This window comes from Mobula birostris, chromosome 24 (genome assembly GCF_030028105.1).
Source record: "Mobula birostris isolate sMobBir1 chromosome 24, sMobBir1.hap1, whole genome shotgun sequence".
Classification (NCBI taxonomy): Eukaryota; Metazoa; Chordata; class Chondrichthyes; order Myliobatiformes; family Myliobatidae; genus Mobula; species Mobula birostris.
Window position 1 is genome coordinate 53035515 of NC_092393.1, and position 13909 is coordinate 53049423.

General features: G+C 41.1%; 1 protein-coding gene across 3 annotated transcripts in view; it reads left to right on the forward strand.

Moving 5' to 3' along the window:
- The window catches only part of rptor (regulatory associated protein of MTOR, complex 1), a 491598-nt gene that overhangs the window by 447527 nt on the left and 30162 nt on the right, over nt 1-13909 (forward strand). For 2 of the 3 annotated variants that reach the window (XM_072241994.1, XM_072241995.1), the window contains exon 29: nt 10848-10954. The exons of the other annotated variant lie outside the window; for it this stretch is intronic. In XM_072241994.1, the coding sequence (XP_072098095.1) occupies nt 10848-10954 (107 nt within the window). The remainder of the gene's footprint in view (nt 1-10847; nt 10955-13909) is intronic. 3 annotated transcript variants of the gene reach the window in all.

The following is a 13909-nucleotide window of genomic DNA, read 5'->3' on the forward strand; positions in this document are numbered from 1 at the left end:
GCTGTACTCTTCTGCTAGTCCATCCACTTCGAGGTTCAGTGTGATGTGCATTCAGAGATGCTGTCCTGCACATCACCATTGTAACATGTGGTTGGTTATTTGATCTACTGTCTTGACCTGCTGGCTTGAACTAGTTTGGCCATCCTCCTCTGACCTCTCTCACTAACAAAGCATTTTCACCCACAGAACTGCCGCTCACTGGATGTTTTTTGTTTTATGCACCATTCTCTGTAAATTCTAGACTGATGTCTGTGAAAATCCTGGGAGATCAGCAGTTTCTGAGATACTCAAACCTCCCTGTCTGGCACCAACAATCATTCCACAGTCACAGTCCCTTCGATCAGATTTCTTCCACGTTCTGATCTTTGGTCTGAACAACAACTGAACCTCTTGACCATGTCTGCGTGCTTTTATGCATTGAGTTGCTGCCACATAATTGGCAGATTAGGTATTTGCATTAATGAGCAGATGTACAGGTGTACCTAATAAAGTGGCCACTGAGATTCAAGAAGGAAATCACAAAAGGAGAAAATAAAGAAAAGGATTTGTTGAGAGGATTAGATAGAGCTCTTGTTAAATAGAAATATCTGAAAAGCCTGTTTTTTGTGCTGTAAACAGTGTGTGATTATTCAAAGCCAAAGCAGAATCCCAATTAACTGTAACAGATTACCTATTATTAACCAAGCTTGTAAAGATACCTGCATCTGTAAAGCTGGGTTTTTCTTTCTCTCCGTGCTTACTGAAAGGTGTACAATTTTGGTTATACTCCATTTGTGTTCTATTTTTCTCCCTAAGATGTACTGCAGCACATTTATCCATCTTAAATTCCATTTGTCATCTACAGTATCTGCCTTAATCTACCTTTCTTCTTGCAGATTCTGATATATTGCTCTAATGACCAAGTATTAATAGCAAATCTCGATATTGATTCTCCTGACCTATCATCAAGTCATTTATGGAAATAAGAAAGGTCTCATCATAGGCATTGAATCTAAACCACATTGTTGCTATGTATGTTCCTATTCTTGATTTTCTAACTTTGTGCAGTTACCTGTTCATTTGGTTCTTAAGTGGTTCCATAAAATTACATTTTTTGAAAATCAACCACACCATGTTGTCCTACAGAAGCCTACAAAAAGTAGTGGATAAGGCACAGTCAATCACGGGTAAAATCCTCCCAACTGTTGAGTATTTCTGTATAAAGCATTGTCGCAGGAAAGCAGAATTCATCATCAGGGACCCCCACCACCCAGCTCATACTCTCACCATACCACTGCCATCAGGAAGAAGGGGCAGGAGCCTCAGGCCCCTCACCACCCAGTTCAGGAACAGTTATTACTCCTCAATCATCAGCTCTTAAACCAAAGGAGGTAACATCACTCAACGTCACTTCCCCATCACAGAAATCTTCCCAGAACCTATGGTCTCACTTTCAAGGACTCTTCATCGCATGTCTTCAATGTTTATTGCTTATGAATTTATTTATTATTATTTCTTCCTTTTTGTATTTGCACAGTTTGTTGTGTTTTGCACACTGTTTGAACACCCAGTTGGTGCGATCTTTCATTGACTTTGTTGTAGATTTATTGAGTACACTCGCAATCTCAGGTTTGTACATGGTGGCATTTATGTACTTTGATAATAAATTTACTTTGAACTTTCTACATTGGGGTAATTTATTTGAAAACCTTATGGAATTGTCTCCATGTCGATTCGTGATGAGCCTTTTCCCAGCCAGGAAGCATTAAGCGAACAACTGCACAAATTCATTGTGCTTTTTACCCATCAGATTCAGATTTATTATCACTGGCTCGTATGACCTGCAATGTGTTGTTTTGCAGCAGTGTAACTGAATTATAAACGTTCAAATAGTGCAAAACAAAAGCGATAATGTTCGCGGACCATTCAGATATCTGACAGCAGAGAGGAGGAAGCTGTTCCTAAATTGTGTGTGTGTGTGGGTCTTGGTGCTCCTGTACCTCCTCCCTGATGGCAGAAACAAAAAGAGGGAGTGGCCTAGATGATGAGGACCTTTTGTGATGAATACTACCTTCCTGAGGCAACACCTCTTGAAGATGTTCTCGATGGTGGAGAGATCTGTGCCTATAATTAAGCTACAGCCCTCCACAGCCTCTTTCAATCTTGTGCATTGTTTTCTTTTGCATATTGGTTGCTTGTCGGACTTTGTGTGCAGTTTTTCATTGATTCTATTGTACTTTTTTGCTCAACTGTGAATGCCTGCAAGAAAATGAATCTCAGGGTAGTATTTGGTTACATATCCATACTTTAATGATGAATTTACTTTGAACTTTGGAGCATCCATACTAGCATGTGAGGCAACCAGTCAGAATGCTCTCCACATCTAGGAGTAGATGTTGTTTAGGAATTTCTACGATGGCGTATTTCTTCAAACAAAAATTTATTCCCTAAGCAGTGTTTCTCAGCAATACTTCTAACCATAGTGCACACGTTAAGTTTGCAGCCTCTAACCATTATCTAGGTGCTTTCATGAAAGAAGATGTTGTGCTGAAATTAAAGGTGGTTCACTGCAGTGTGTTGTTGCTCCTGCCAGCCTGTTAATCTTAGGAGTACTTGGCAATCTTCCACTTTCTGCTTATAAACTTTAGTAATCATGTTTGGATCTTTTGAAATCTAGATTAATTACACATAATTAAAAATCCATTAACTCATTCTTTTTAAATAGCTTCAGTGCCTATTGTAACAAATTTGCAACAACCCCATTGGGTGTTCTGACGGTTGCTTCTTCTGGTTGCTCCCCCCCCACCCCATCATCAATTGGCTTGTCTGAACATATCATTGACTTTCATCTCATGAAACAAATGTATGTAAGGCTCAATGTTTTAAATATTTTGACAGTCTAATGTGTTTTCACTGCAGGTATAACCTAATCAAAATGCGATCATATAGAGTGCAACCAAAAAAACAATGCTGGAAATAATCAGCAGGGCAGGAAACATCTGTGAAGAGAAAAGGAATTAATGTTTCAGATTTATAAAGTTTCATGAGAACAAGGAAGAGTTAGAAGATGCATCAATATACCTTTAAGAGTCTTGCTTATTTTCCGCCGGTGGCGGGGTAGAGAAACGTCTCTACCAAAGGAGGTGTAAGGTCACTCCGCTAACCTGCAGGTCACCCTTGGGCAAGGTGTACCACCTGCTTAGCCCCCTCGATCAGGGTCACATGAAGCTATAGGAGCAGGTGGTGGATGGTCATATGAGCAGCTGGTGCATGTCACAAGTCCTGGTTATGCAACCACTGTTGCCAGGCAGACAGTCTCTGAAGAGCATTGATAATGGCTGGGGTGACCTATTTTGTAAAGAGACTGCCCAGAAGAAGGCAGTGGCAAACCACTTCTATAGAAAATTGTGCCAAGACCAATCAGGTCAAATTACCATGATCGCTAAGTCATACAACATGGCACATAATGATGATGACTTATGTTCCAAAGCCTTTATCTCTCTCTCTCTCTCTGAAATGCTCCTCAAAACTTACTGTACCTCCTTAGCCAAGCCTTTCCTAAAATGTCCGATATGGTCTGTTATCACATTCTGTTTGCTATCATTCCAATGAATTGTCTAGGAATGGCAGCACAGTAGCATAATGGTTAGTGTAAGGCTTTTACAGTATCAACAACCCGTGTTCAGTTCCCCCACTGTCTATAAGGAGTTTGTATGTTCTGCCCGTGACGGCAGAGATTTCCTCCGGATGCTTCAGTTTCCTCCCACATTCCAAAATCGGGTTAGTGTGTTAATTGGGTGTAAATAGACAGTGTGGCTCATTGGGCTAGAAAGAGCCTGTTACTGTGCTGTATCTTGAAATAAAATAAAATAATATGTTTTTGATATAGTTGACAATTTTTATTTGCCAGTAGGAAAGCTTATTTGTCAACGAGAATCTAAAATCGTCATTTTCAAGATTTGTTGATTGTATGGAGGTGTACACCAGAAGTAAACTCCAGTGAGGGTGCAGAGGATGCTTCCTGGGGTGGAGAATCTCAGATACGAGGAGACCAAGGAAGTCCGGGTTTGTTTTCCTTGAAGTAGAGGTAGCTGAGGAGTAATGTGATGGAGGTCCACAAAACTATGAAATGCATTAAAGAGGGTTGACATTAATAATCATTTTCTTATTATAGACCTTCTGTGTCCAGTTAAGGAGCAAGAAAGAGGTTTAGAGGGGATATAACGAAGATTTTTCTGCCCAGAGTTGGGAAAGCACTGCTAAGAGGGTGGTAGGGACAGAGACTTGCGCACAGTTAAGTATCCAGGTGAACACTTGCATTGTCAAAACCAGATAGTGGTAACCTGGTACATTTTGATCAACAGGGGCAGGTTGGGCTGAACCGCCTGTTTCTGTACAGTGTGACTCTGACTGCTGGCAGAGAATGATGGTGGTGAAAATCTCTCGCCTTTGCCACAGTTGAAAAGATTCAAACCCAAGGTTAGCTGTCTGTGATTAGAAACAAAATAACTCAAGTAATTTAAGAATAGGATCTCATTATCCACAATTATCCACACTGTTGATATCTCGTCGTTTTTCACTTTGTGACTTAAATGACAACTTGTTGAGAATTTTTGACATGACGTACTGTTTTAATGGAGGGTCACACAACGTGAGCTAACCAAGCTGTGATCTGCCTGTGTATTGTAATCCCCAAGGTGACAGTGAACACAAACTAGCAGAGAATAATTTGTAGCTTGTCTGGGTTAAGTGTCTTTGATAAGGTGCAAAGTGCAACAGTGCTATGAAAAACAAAGCATATACGCTTAGTGGCCATTTTATTAGGTACAGGGGTGGAATCCTCTGTGGTCTTCTGCTGTTTTGGCCCATCCACTTCAAGGTTCAATGTGTTGTGCATTCAGAGGTGCTCTCCTGCACATCGTTGTTGTAACATGTGGTAGGTTATTTGAGTTACTGTCACCTTCCTGTCAGTTTGAACCAGTCTGGCCATCCTCCTCTGACCTCTCTCTCTAACAAGGCATTTTCAACAACAGAACTGCTGCTCAGTGGATATCTTTCGCTTTTTCACACCACTCTCTGTAAACTCTAGAGACAATTGTCCATGAAAATCCCAGGAGATCAGCAGCTTTTGAGATGCTCAAACCACCCCATCTGGTGCCCACAATCATTCCACGGTCAAAGTCACTTAGATCACATTCCTTTCCCATTCTGAACAACCACCGAACCTCTTGACCATGTCTGCATGCTTTTATAAATTGAGTTATTTTGACAACAGGAAAGCTTAATTGTCAACAAGAATCTAAAATCGTCATTTTCAAGATTTGTTGATTGTATGAAGGTTTACACACCAGGAATGAACTCCAGTGAGGGTGCAGACAATGCTTCCTGGAATAGATTTGATATTTACACTAATGAGCAGGTATACAGATGTATCAAATCAAGTGGCCACTAAATATACATTTGTGTGAGTGTTGCAGTTAGAGTGTCATCTTTTCTGCACTCTCGTCTATACCTACTGCCTCGATAAAGCAACCAACATAATCAGAGACGCCACCTACCCTCTCTTCTCTCCCCTTTCATCATTGAGAACATACAAAAGCCAGAAAGCACGTACCACCAGACTCGAGGACAGCTTGTGTCCTCCTGTTGCAAGATTATTGACCAATCCCCTAGTAAAAACACAGGCCCTTAATCTCAAAATCTACCTTGTTTATGCTCCCTTGTTGTCTGCTGGCACCGCACTTTCTCTGTAACGGTAACACTATAGTTTGAATACTGTTATTGTTTTCCCTCCCCTTGTACTACCTCAATGCATCATTGTAATGAAATGGTCGGTGTGGATGACGTACAAACAAAAGTTTTTTTTCGCTGTGCTTCGATACATGTGATAATAATAAAGCATTTTGCCAGTTTTACTCATTCAATAATGAATATCGTGACAGCCCAAAGAAAACATTAATTCCTTAATAGTATATGCCGCATTTTTAAATACAGTGCAGTTTAAGACCATAAGACATGGGAGTAGAATTAGGCCATTCAGCCCATTAAGTCTACTGCGGCACGCCATCATGGCTGACTTATTATCCCATTCTCCTGCCTTCTCTGCATAACCTTTGACACCTTGACTAATCAAGAACCTGTCAAACTCCTCTTTACATATACTGAATGACCTGGCCTCTACAGCTGCCTCTGGCAATGAATTGCACAAATTCACTATTCTTTGATAGAAGAAATTAATATTATTGCAAGAAAGTAAGATGTGTGGACTAAGTGAACACTTTTTACTGTACAGCAACAATAAATTGAACATGTTGGACGTGGGCCATCCCTCAGCTCTCACTACTGAACTCATTCAGTTTAACATTTGGCACCATGGTAGTGTAGCAGTTCGTGTAATGCTAATATAGCACCAGCGACCTGGGATCAATTCCCACCACTGTCTGCAAGAAGTTTGTGCGTTCCCCATGTGGGTTTCCTCCAGCTACTCCAGTTTCCTCCCCCATTTCAAAGTACAGATTGGTAGGTTCATTAGTCACATGGGTGCAGTTGGACAGCACGGGCTTGTTGGGCTGGTAGGGCCTGTTACCATGCTGTATCCCTAAATTAAATAAACAAAATAAATCAAGATCTTCTCAGTGTACTCATACTTACTAGTTCATGAAATGGATTTATTCCATTCAGTAAAGAAATTGTTCCAAAAAGCACGCAAACTAGCATTATTAATACAGCAGTGGTGGGGCTCATCACCAACAGTGATGAGACAGCCTACAGAGAGGTGGTGGAAGAGCTTGAGGACAAAGGAGATGGTTATCAACTTCAGGAGAACTCCCACCATTCACACCCCTCTTTACGTCGAGAATACAACAATGGAAACTGTAAGCAGTTTCAAACTCCTGAGAGTGCACATCACACACAACCTTTCATGGTCCCAGAACACGTCCTACGCAGACAAGAAACCTCACCAATTCCTCTGCTGAAGAGAGCTGGACTTTGAGTATCTATGCTCACATCATTCTACAGATGCACAATTCAGGGCATCCTAACAAGCTGCATTTCTGCATTGTACAGAAACTGCACTAGACCGGACAGGAAGACTCTACAATGGGTAGTCAAAACTGCCCAATGCATCACTGGCATTAGCCTAACCACAATCAAGGGCATGTACACAGAAGGGGGCCGTAAAAGGACCAGCAACATCATGAAGGATCTCACCCACCCTGCTGATGGACCGTTTGTCCCACTCCCATTAGGGAGGAGGCAACCGAGCATCTACACCAGGACCACCAGACTCAAAAACAGTTACTCTCCCCAAGCAGTAGGGCTAATTAACGCCTCCACCCACTAACTCCTCCACTACTTTATTATTTCCCATCAGTCACCTTATGTATAGTCTAGCATCACTGTATGGACATACAATCAATTTATGTATATAAGCTATATATGTATTTATATTTATTGTGTGTTTTGTATTATTATTATTATTATTGCTTACTTTATCTTTTGTGCTTTGATTCTGTGATTGATCTGGAGTAACATTTATTTCATTCTCTTTATATTTGTGTGCACAAAATGACTTTAAACAATCTTGAATCTTGAAATGGCTGCAAATATATTCGCAAATAAAGCAGGTCCTAGAAGATCACCTTGCTGGGTGTGGACTCTTGGTCAGAATTGGAAAATGTCAAATTGACAATGTGAAGGGAAAGGACATGAATGCTTTAGAATCAGAATGTAATTTGTCAGTTGGGAACCTAGAGACCGAGGCCACAAATCCTTAAAGCCAGCGCTCCAGGAAGAGAAACTGTGGAGATGGTTTAGTTCTTTGGTTTTGTTTATTACTTAAATATGAAAAAAAATGTATTGATGACATACTTGTTGGAGGTGGCATGAAACATTCATCTAATTATGTTGTTTCCAAGCAAGCAAGTTGCTGCGAAATGTTGCAGGTGAGATAAATCCTCTCTCAAGTATAGATGTGCCTGTTGAGTTACTTAAATTAATTTTTACACACTGCTGCTGTGTAGTTGTGTTCTATACATTACTAGAATAACTACCAACAAATGGCATTCTCTTCCTTAAACAGCCATATTTAAGTGTAGTAGCCTTAACTCTGAGTGTCCAAATCTGAAGTAGTAAATAGTTCAATGGCTAGGTAGATAAATCTGCTAAGGCAGTGCATCATGAATAGTGTAGGAGCTCTGCTCTGGCTCTTAAAACCTTTTATTTTGTGTGGGTGGTTTGTGGTGCTGTACGAATTAATCAGTTACAACACAGTGCTCATACTCATCAGCAGGAGTACTACAGGGAATCCCCAGTCTTCAGCACATTACCCACCCACATTCTGCATGCATCGTGAGTAGGATGCCCAAAGGAATTTTAAACAGTGCATTTCTTTACATTTCTTTTTAGCTTGTATTAGTATTAAATACTGAATGCTCTGGGGTGCAGGACATTAATATATTTATGTTGTGTTCTGCACTACAATAATGGGGTAGGGCTGCAGTTCTCTGCCATTATTAATTGTGCTTCCAGATTTCAATCAAACACATATCTTCAGAAAATTAGGGAAAATTTGCTTTCTCGCTCTCTGTCTTCTTTCCCTCTCTACCTTCCCCACCCAACTTTCCCTCCCTTTCTCCCCTTCTTCCTTATCCCCCTCTCCCACCCGCCTCTCCCTTCCCACTTCCCCCTCTCCCTTCCCCTCCCTCACCTCTCCCTTCCACCCACCCTCAAAGACTGAGGATCATCATGATAGCAGAAAATTCCAAACATTTATAACACTCTGAGCAAGACATTTGCCACCTTCTCAGTGCTAGATGGTTCTTCCCATATCCCAAGTCAAGGCTCACTGTGTCTGGACTCCAGCATACAGGCTTCCTAGCACTTACCCTGATGAAAACTCTCACCCTTGCATATCCATGAGATTACCTATCATTCCTCTAAACTCCAGTAAGCATATACCAGTCTTCATTGATCTCACTTCATGGTTCAATTTCAACATTTAAGAGAAGTTTGGTAAGTACATAGTTGAGAGAGATACAGAGAGCTATGGTCCAGGTCTAGGTTGATGGGACTTGGTAGAATAATAGTTTGGCATCAACTAGATGGGCCAAAGGGCCTGTTTCTATGACTCTGTGATTCCTGGAGTCCTTGTGAATCTCTTCTGCACCCCTTTTAGCTTAATAATGCTTCTTTTCCAATAGCAGGGTGACCAAAACTGAACAGTGTGCCCTCATCATCATCTTGTACAACCAGAGAACCTGTCTAAGTTTGTGCAGTCCTCCTCACAGCACACTTTCCCAACCAGCTTTACGTCATCACATAATGATGCCTTTCATTCTGTACCAATGGGCTTCAAAAATATTACAAGTTGAATTAATGTAATGGAAAAAAACAGGACAGAAATATCATCCTTCTGTCATGTTTGAATCACCTCTGGTTAAAAGAAATGCAAACTGCTGCCAGATACATTAGGGACATTTAAAAATCTCTTAGATAAGCACATGAATGAAAGAGAAATGGAGGGCTAAGTGGGAGGGAAGGGTTAGATTGATCTTGGAGTAGGTTAAAGGGTCAGCAGTACAAAGTGGGCCAAAGGACCTCTACTGTGTTTTACTGTTCTATGTGCTCAACCATTTTGATTAAAAAGAACAGCTTAAGTAGTAGAATACATATTTCTGTAACTTTCTTTGTCTGCAAGTATGTCCTGACTCACTTAACATATCAAGTTGTGATCATCATTACAGATGTAATACATTAAATGTCATGCAAAATTCATGATTTATATTGTAAAGTGAGAGTCACTTTTGCTATGTTAGTATAGATTATTTTTCTTTTAAGTAGAGATTAAGTTAAATAGTTGAACATTTCTGCAAAAGATTCTTAAAAATCCTGCAAGGTTCAGTAATTTTGTCAAAAGTTACCAACAAATGCATTTAAGTAATCAAATACTGGTTTAACAGCTTAGGGCAGCATCTGTGGTCGGGGAAGCAGAATGAATGTTCACCTAATAAGCCATCTTTAGAACTATGGGTTAGATTAGATTAGCGATATGCCCATAAATGTCGCCACACTTTCAGTGCCAACGTAGCCTGCCCACAACTCATTAACACTAACCATATGTCTTCAGAATGTGGGAGGAAACCAGAGTACTCATAGGAAATCCACACGGTCACGGGGAGAACATGTCCTTCCAGACAGAAGTGGGAATCGAACCCTGATCAATGATCTCTGGCTCTGTGAAGCAATACACTACCGCGCCATCCTGTGGAAAGGAAAAAGACAAGTTAGTTTTAAATTGATGAGAAGGTAGGGAGGGATGTATAGGGCAAAGTGAGTCTCTAGTGGTGGGTTTCCACTGATGTTAGTGGAAATCACAAAATTATTGCTATTTGTTTAGTTTCACTGACAATATCTGATCTGCTGTTTTGTGGCTTTTATATGCCCCTTTTATTCTCCCTGTCTAACTGCCCACATTAACCTATTAACCAGGTGTCTTCTTGAACAGTTTACCTCCACCGAAAACCTGTCCTCACACTAGCAGAGGTATTCCCTTTCTCATATCCATACAAAACCACCATCCTCTCAGGCATTTACAAATAAAGAAATCTGGTATAATTTATGTAAAATTATGCAAAAACAAAGATTGACAAACAACTCTCCACAGATGCTGTCTGATCCGCTGAGATCTTCCAGTATTTTCTATTTCTGTTTTATTTCAGGTTTCCAGCACCTGCAGTTTTGTGTGTTTCTTGATGCTGTTTAGGATGTGGTGACGGTGACAGCGAAAGTAAAATCTTGCGGTTTAGTCTAAACTTCTTTACCATGTGTATGCTGTTCACTCAGTGAAGAGCTTGCTTTCTGTTTAGGTGCTGGAATGGTGGTGGATTGGGAGCAGGAAACTGGTCTGCTAATGACTTCTGGTGATGTTCGCATTATTCGAATCTGGGACACAGACCGAGAGATGAAAGTGCAGGTAAACTCTATGCTTAGTGTAACCATCATGTACAGTATTTTAATTTGATGGATTCAAGATTCAAGGTTGTTTATTGTCATTCTTCAGTACACGAGTGTAAAAGAGAACAAAATGATTTCTACTCCAGATCCGATCCAACATTCAAAAGAGCACAATAAGCATTAAAAAAGACAATGAATATAAATATAAAGGCAATCCTGTGAGATAAAACGTATGAGTAACTGTTTGAGTGTGGTTTAGTCTAAATTTCTTTACCATGTGTATGCTGTTCACTCAGTGAAGAGCTTGCTTTCTGTTTAGGTACTGGAATGGTGGTGGATTGGGAGCAGGAAACTGGTCTCCTAATGACTTCTGGTGACAAAGGCGATCCTGTAAAACAAAATGTATGAGTAACTGTTTGAGTGTGGTTGTGTATACAGTACACAAGATTAGCTTATATACATAGGCTGATTGTACATAAACTGACGCTAGGTGCAGGAGTATCTGTACATTAGGTGGCTGACAGGAAATGGTAAAGAGGCTCTTGGCAAGAGGAACTCTTCCAGGTAGCAGCAGGGCATCTGAACACACGGGATAGTGATATGGCAGTTTATGAGGTGTAGAGTGTATGCATAGAGGGGCAGTGCATGGTGGGGGAATGAATGAAGGCTGCTGAGGGGCTGTGGAGAGGAGTGGCTGGTACGGATGTAATGGTGCTGGGGTGGATTCATGGGTGGACGTGTTGACCAGCCTGACGGCTTGGGAGGGGCAACAATATTACATGAAGAGCTATTACTGATTGGATGTTATTGTCCTATGTGTCCACCTACAGCTTGTTAGGTTACTATTGTTGAGATGCATTCCTAACCTGAACTTAAACACAAGAGATTCTGCAGATGCTGGAAACCCAGAGTGACACAGACAAAATGCTGGAGTAGCTCAGCAGGTCAAGCAGCATCTACGTAAAGGAATAAAGAGTCGACGTTTTGGGTCAAGACCCTTCATCAGGACTCTGATGAGTAGCTCCACACATGTCTCATGGATCCAGGACGTTGACCTTCTCAGCAAAATTGCTTCAGACCACCAACAAAAAAGGAACTTAAGAAATTGCTGTCAGTAGTGACTTGGTTTACTGATTAATGTTGTCAGTTTATAAACCCGTTAAAGAAACCCCTTTTTCTGATGGAGAGACATGTATGCATAACTACATAGAGTACAGAGTAAGTTCTGCGTACCCCATGGTTGAGACTCACATGCAGCTGGACTGTCTTCTAGGGATTCTACAGTAAACAAATACACTTGGCATGAAACAGTATTGAATCTAGAAGATCAAAGCAAGTGTTTACACTGCCGAATATTAAAGAAATAAAAACAGAAAATACTGCAACTGCTCAGTAGGTGAGGCAGGATCTGTGAACTTAAAGGTAGAATTAACATTTTAAGTCCATGACCTTCCATCAGAACTTGAAACACTAATTCTGTTTCTCTCTCCATGGACAATATTTGTCCTGCTGTGTGTTTCTAACGTTTTCTGTTTTATTTCAGAATTCCTGTATCTGCAGTATTTTCCTTTGGTTAATTGTTAAGAGTTTGATACCACAGGTGAAGCTGAGTTCCTTTTTAAACCGCAGGCCTAAGATCTCAGAGGCTCAACCTACATTTTAGTTGTTTGCGAGTCGTTTTTCCTTCTTAACGCTATAATGGTTGGCGTAGGTTTGTTGCTTTTTTCCAGAGTATCATTACCTAGAATCTCAGCGGAACTAATAATGCACTTAATGGAAGAAGCATAATTAATGCAGTGGTAGAAACATAAAGTATTAGAGGATCTCAGCAGGTCAGGCAGCATCTATAGAGAGGAATGAACAGTTGACCATTGGGCCAAGATCCTTCATCAGGGCTCATCAGAAGAGTCCTAATGAAGGCTCTTGACCCAAATATTTGATTGCTGTCCATTGATGCTGCCTGACCTGATGAGTTCTTCTCGCATTTTGTGCTTGTTCCTCTGGTTTTACAGCATCTGCAGAATCTCTTGTGTTTCTTAACAAAGCAGTACCCCATTTTGAAAAAGAATATAGTGCTTTCCCAGCATATATGGCAAATAAACTCTTCTCAGGCTTCCAGCCAGGTACGGGTATCGAATATAACCGACGTTTTGATGACAAGTTCTGCCATCTTCTTCAGGGATGATGCCTGGGTATGCCGGTGGTATTTATACCCCCTGTAGTCCGTCCCTCCTGATTGGTTAGTCCTTAACCAATTAGGTTTCCACCCTCCCACCTTCTTTACAATCAAATTCCAATTCTTATTTAGAACAAGACCTTTGTCATTGTGAAAATTCTTTTCCTCGAGTTTTATTTCAATGGCTTCCTTCACCAGGAGCTCCTAAAAGCCATTGGCACAGCATAGTAGTTTTGTGCCGTCAAAGTCAATCCTGTGGCCATTGCAAATGCAGTGTTCTGCTACTGCCAATTTCTTCGGCTAACCCAAGCGGATACACCTCCTGTGATCCTTGATGGAGGTTTCCACCATGCGTCCCATCTGGCCGATATACGCTGCTCCGCTTTCATAGTGAATCCTGTAAACACCAGCTGACCTGATCACCTCAGGTCATCTTTGACCCACATAAGCTGCGATTTGAACTTCTTTATGGGTTTGTGGATGGTACTAATCTGGAACTGCTCTATGTTGGGAGGCATGATGCTGGCTGTTATTGTTGAGGTACAAGTCCGTGTGAGTGGGTTTCTAATGGACGCTATGCCTGAGGCTACCGTCCGGTTTCCGTTGTATTACAATGTCCAGGAATGGGAGGCAATCCTTCTCCATCTCCATCATAAATTGAATGTTTGGATGTATACTGTTCAGATGGTCATGGAACTGTTGGACTGCCTGGAGTCCATGAGGCCACACTACATAGGTGTCATCGACGTATCTGAAGATGCATTTGGGGTGTAAGGGTGATGAACTCAGAGCCCTCTC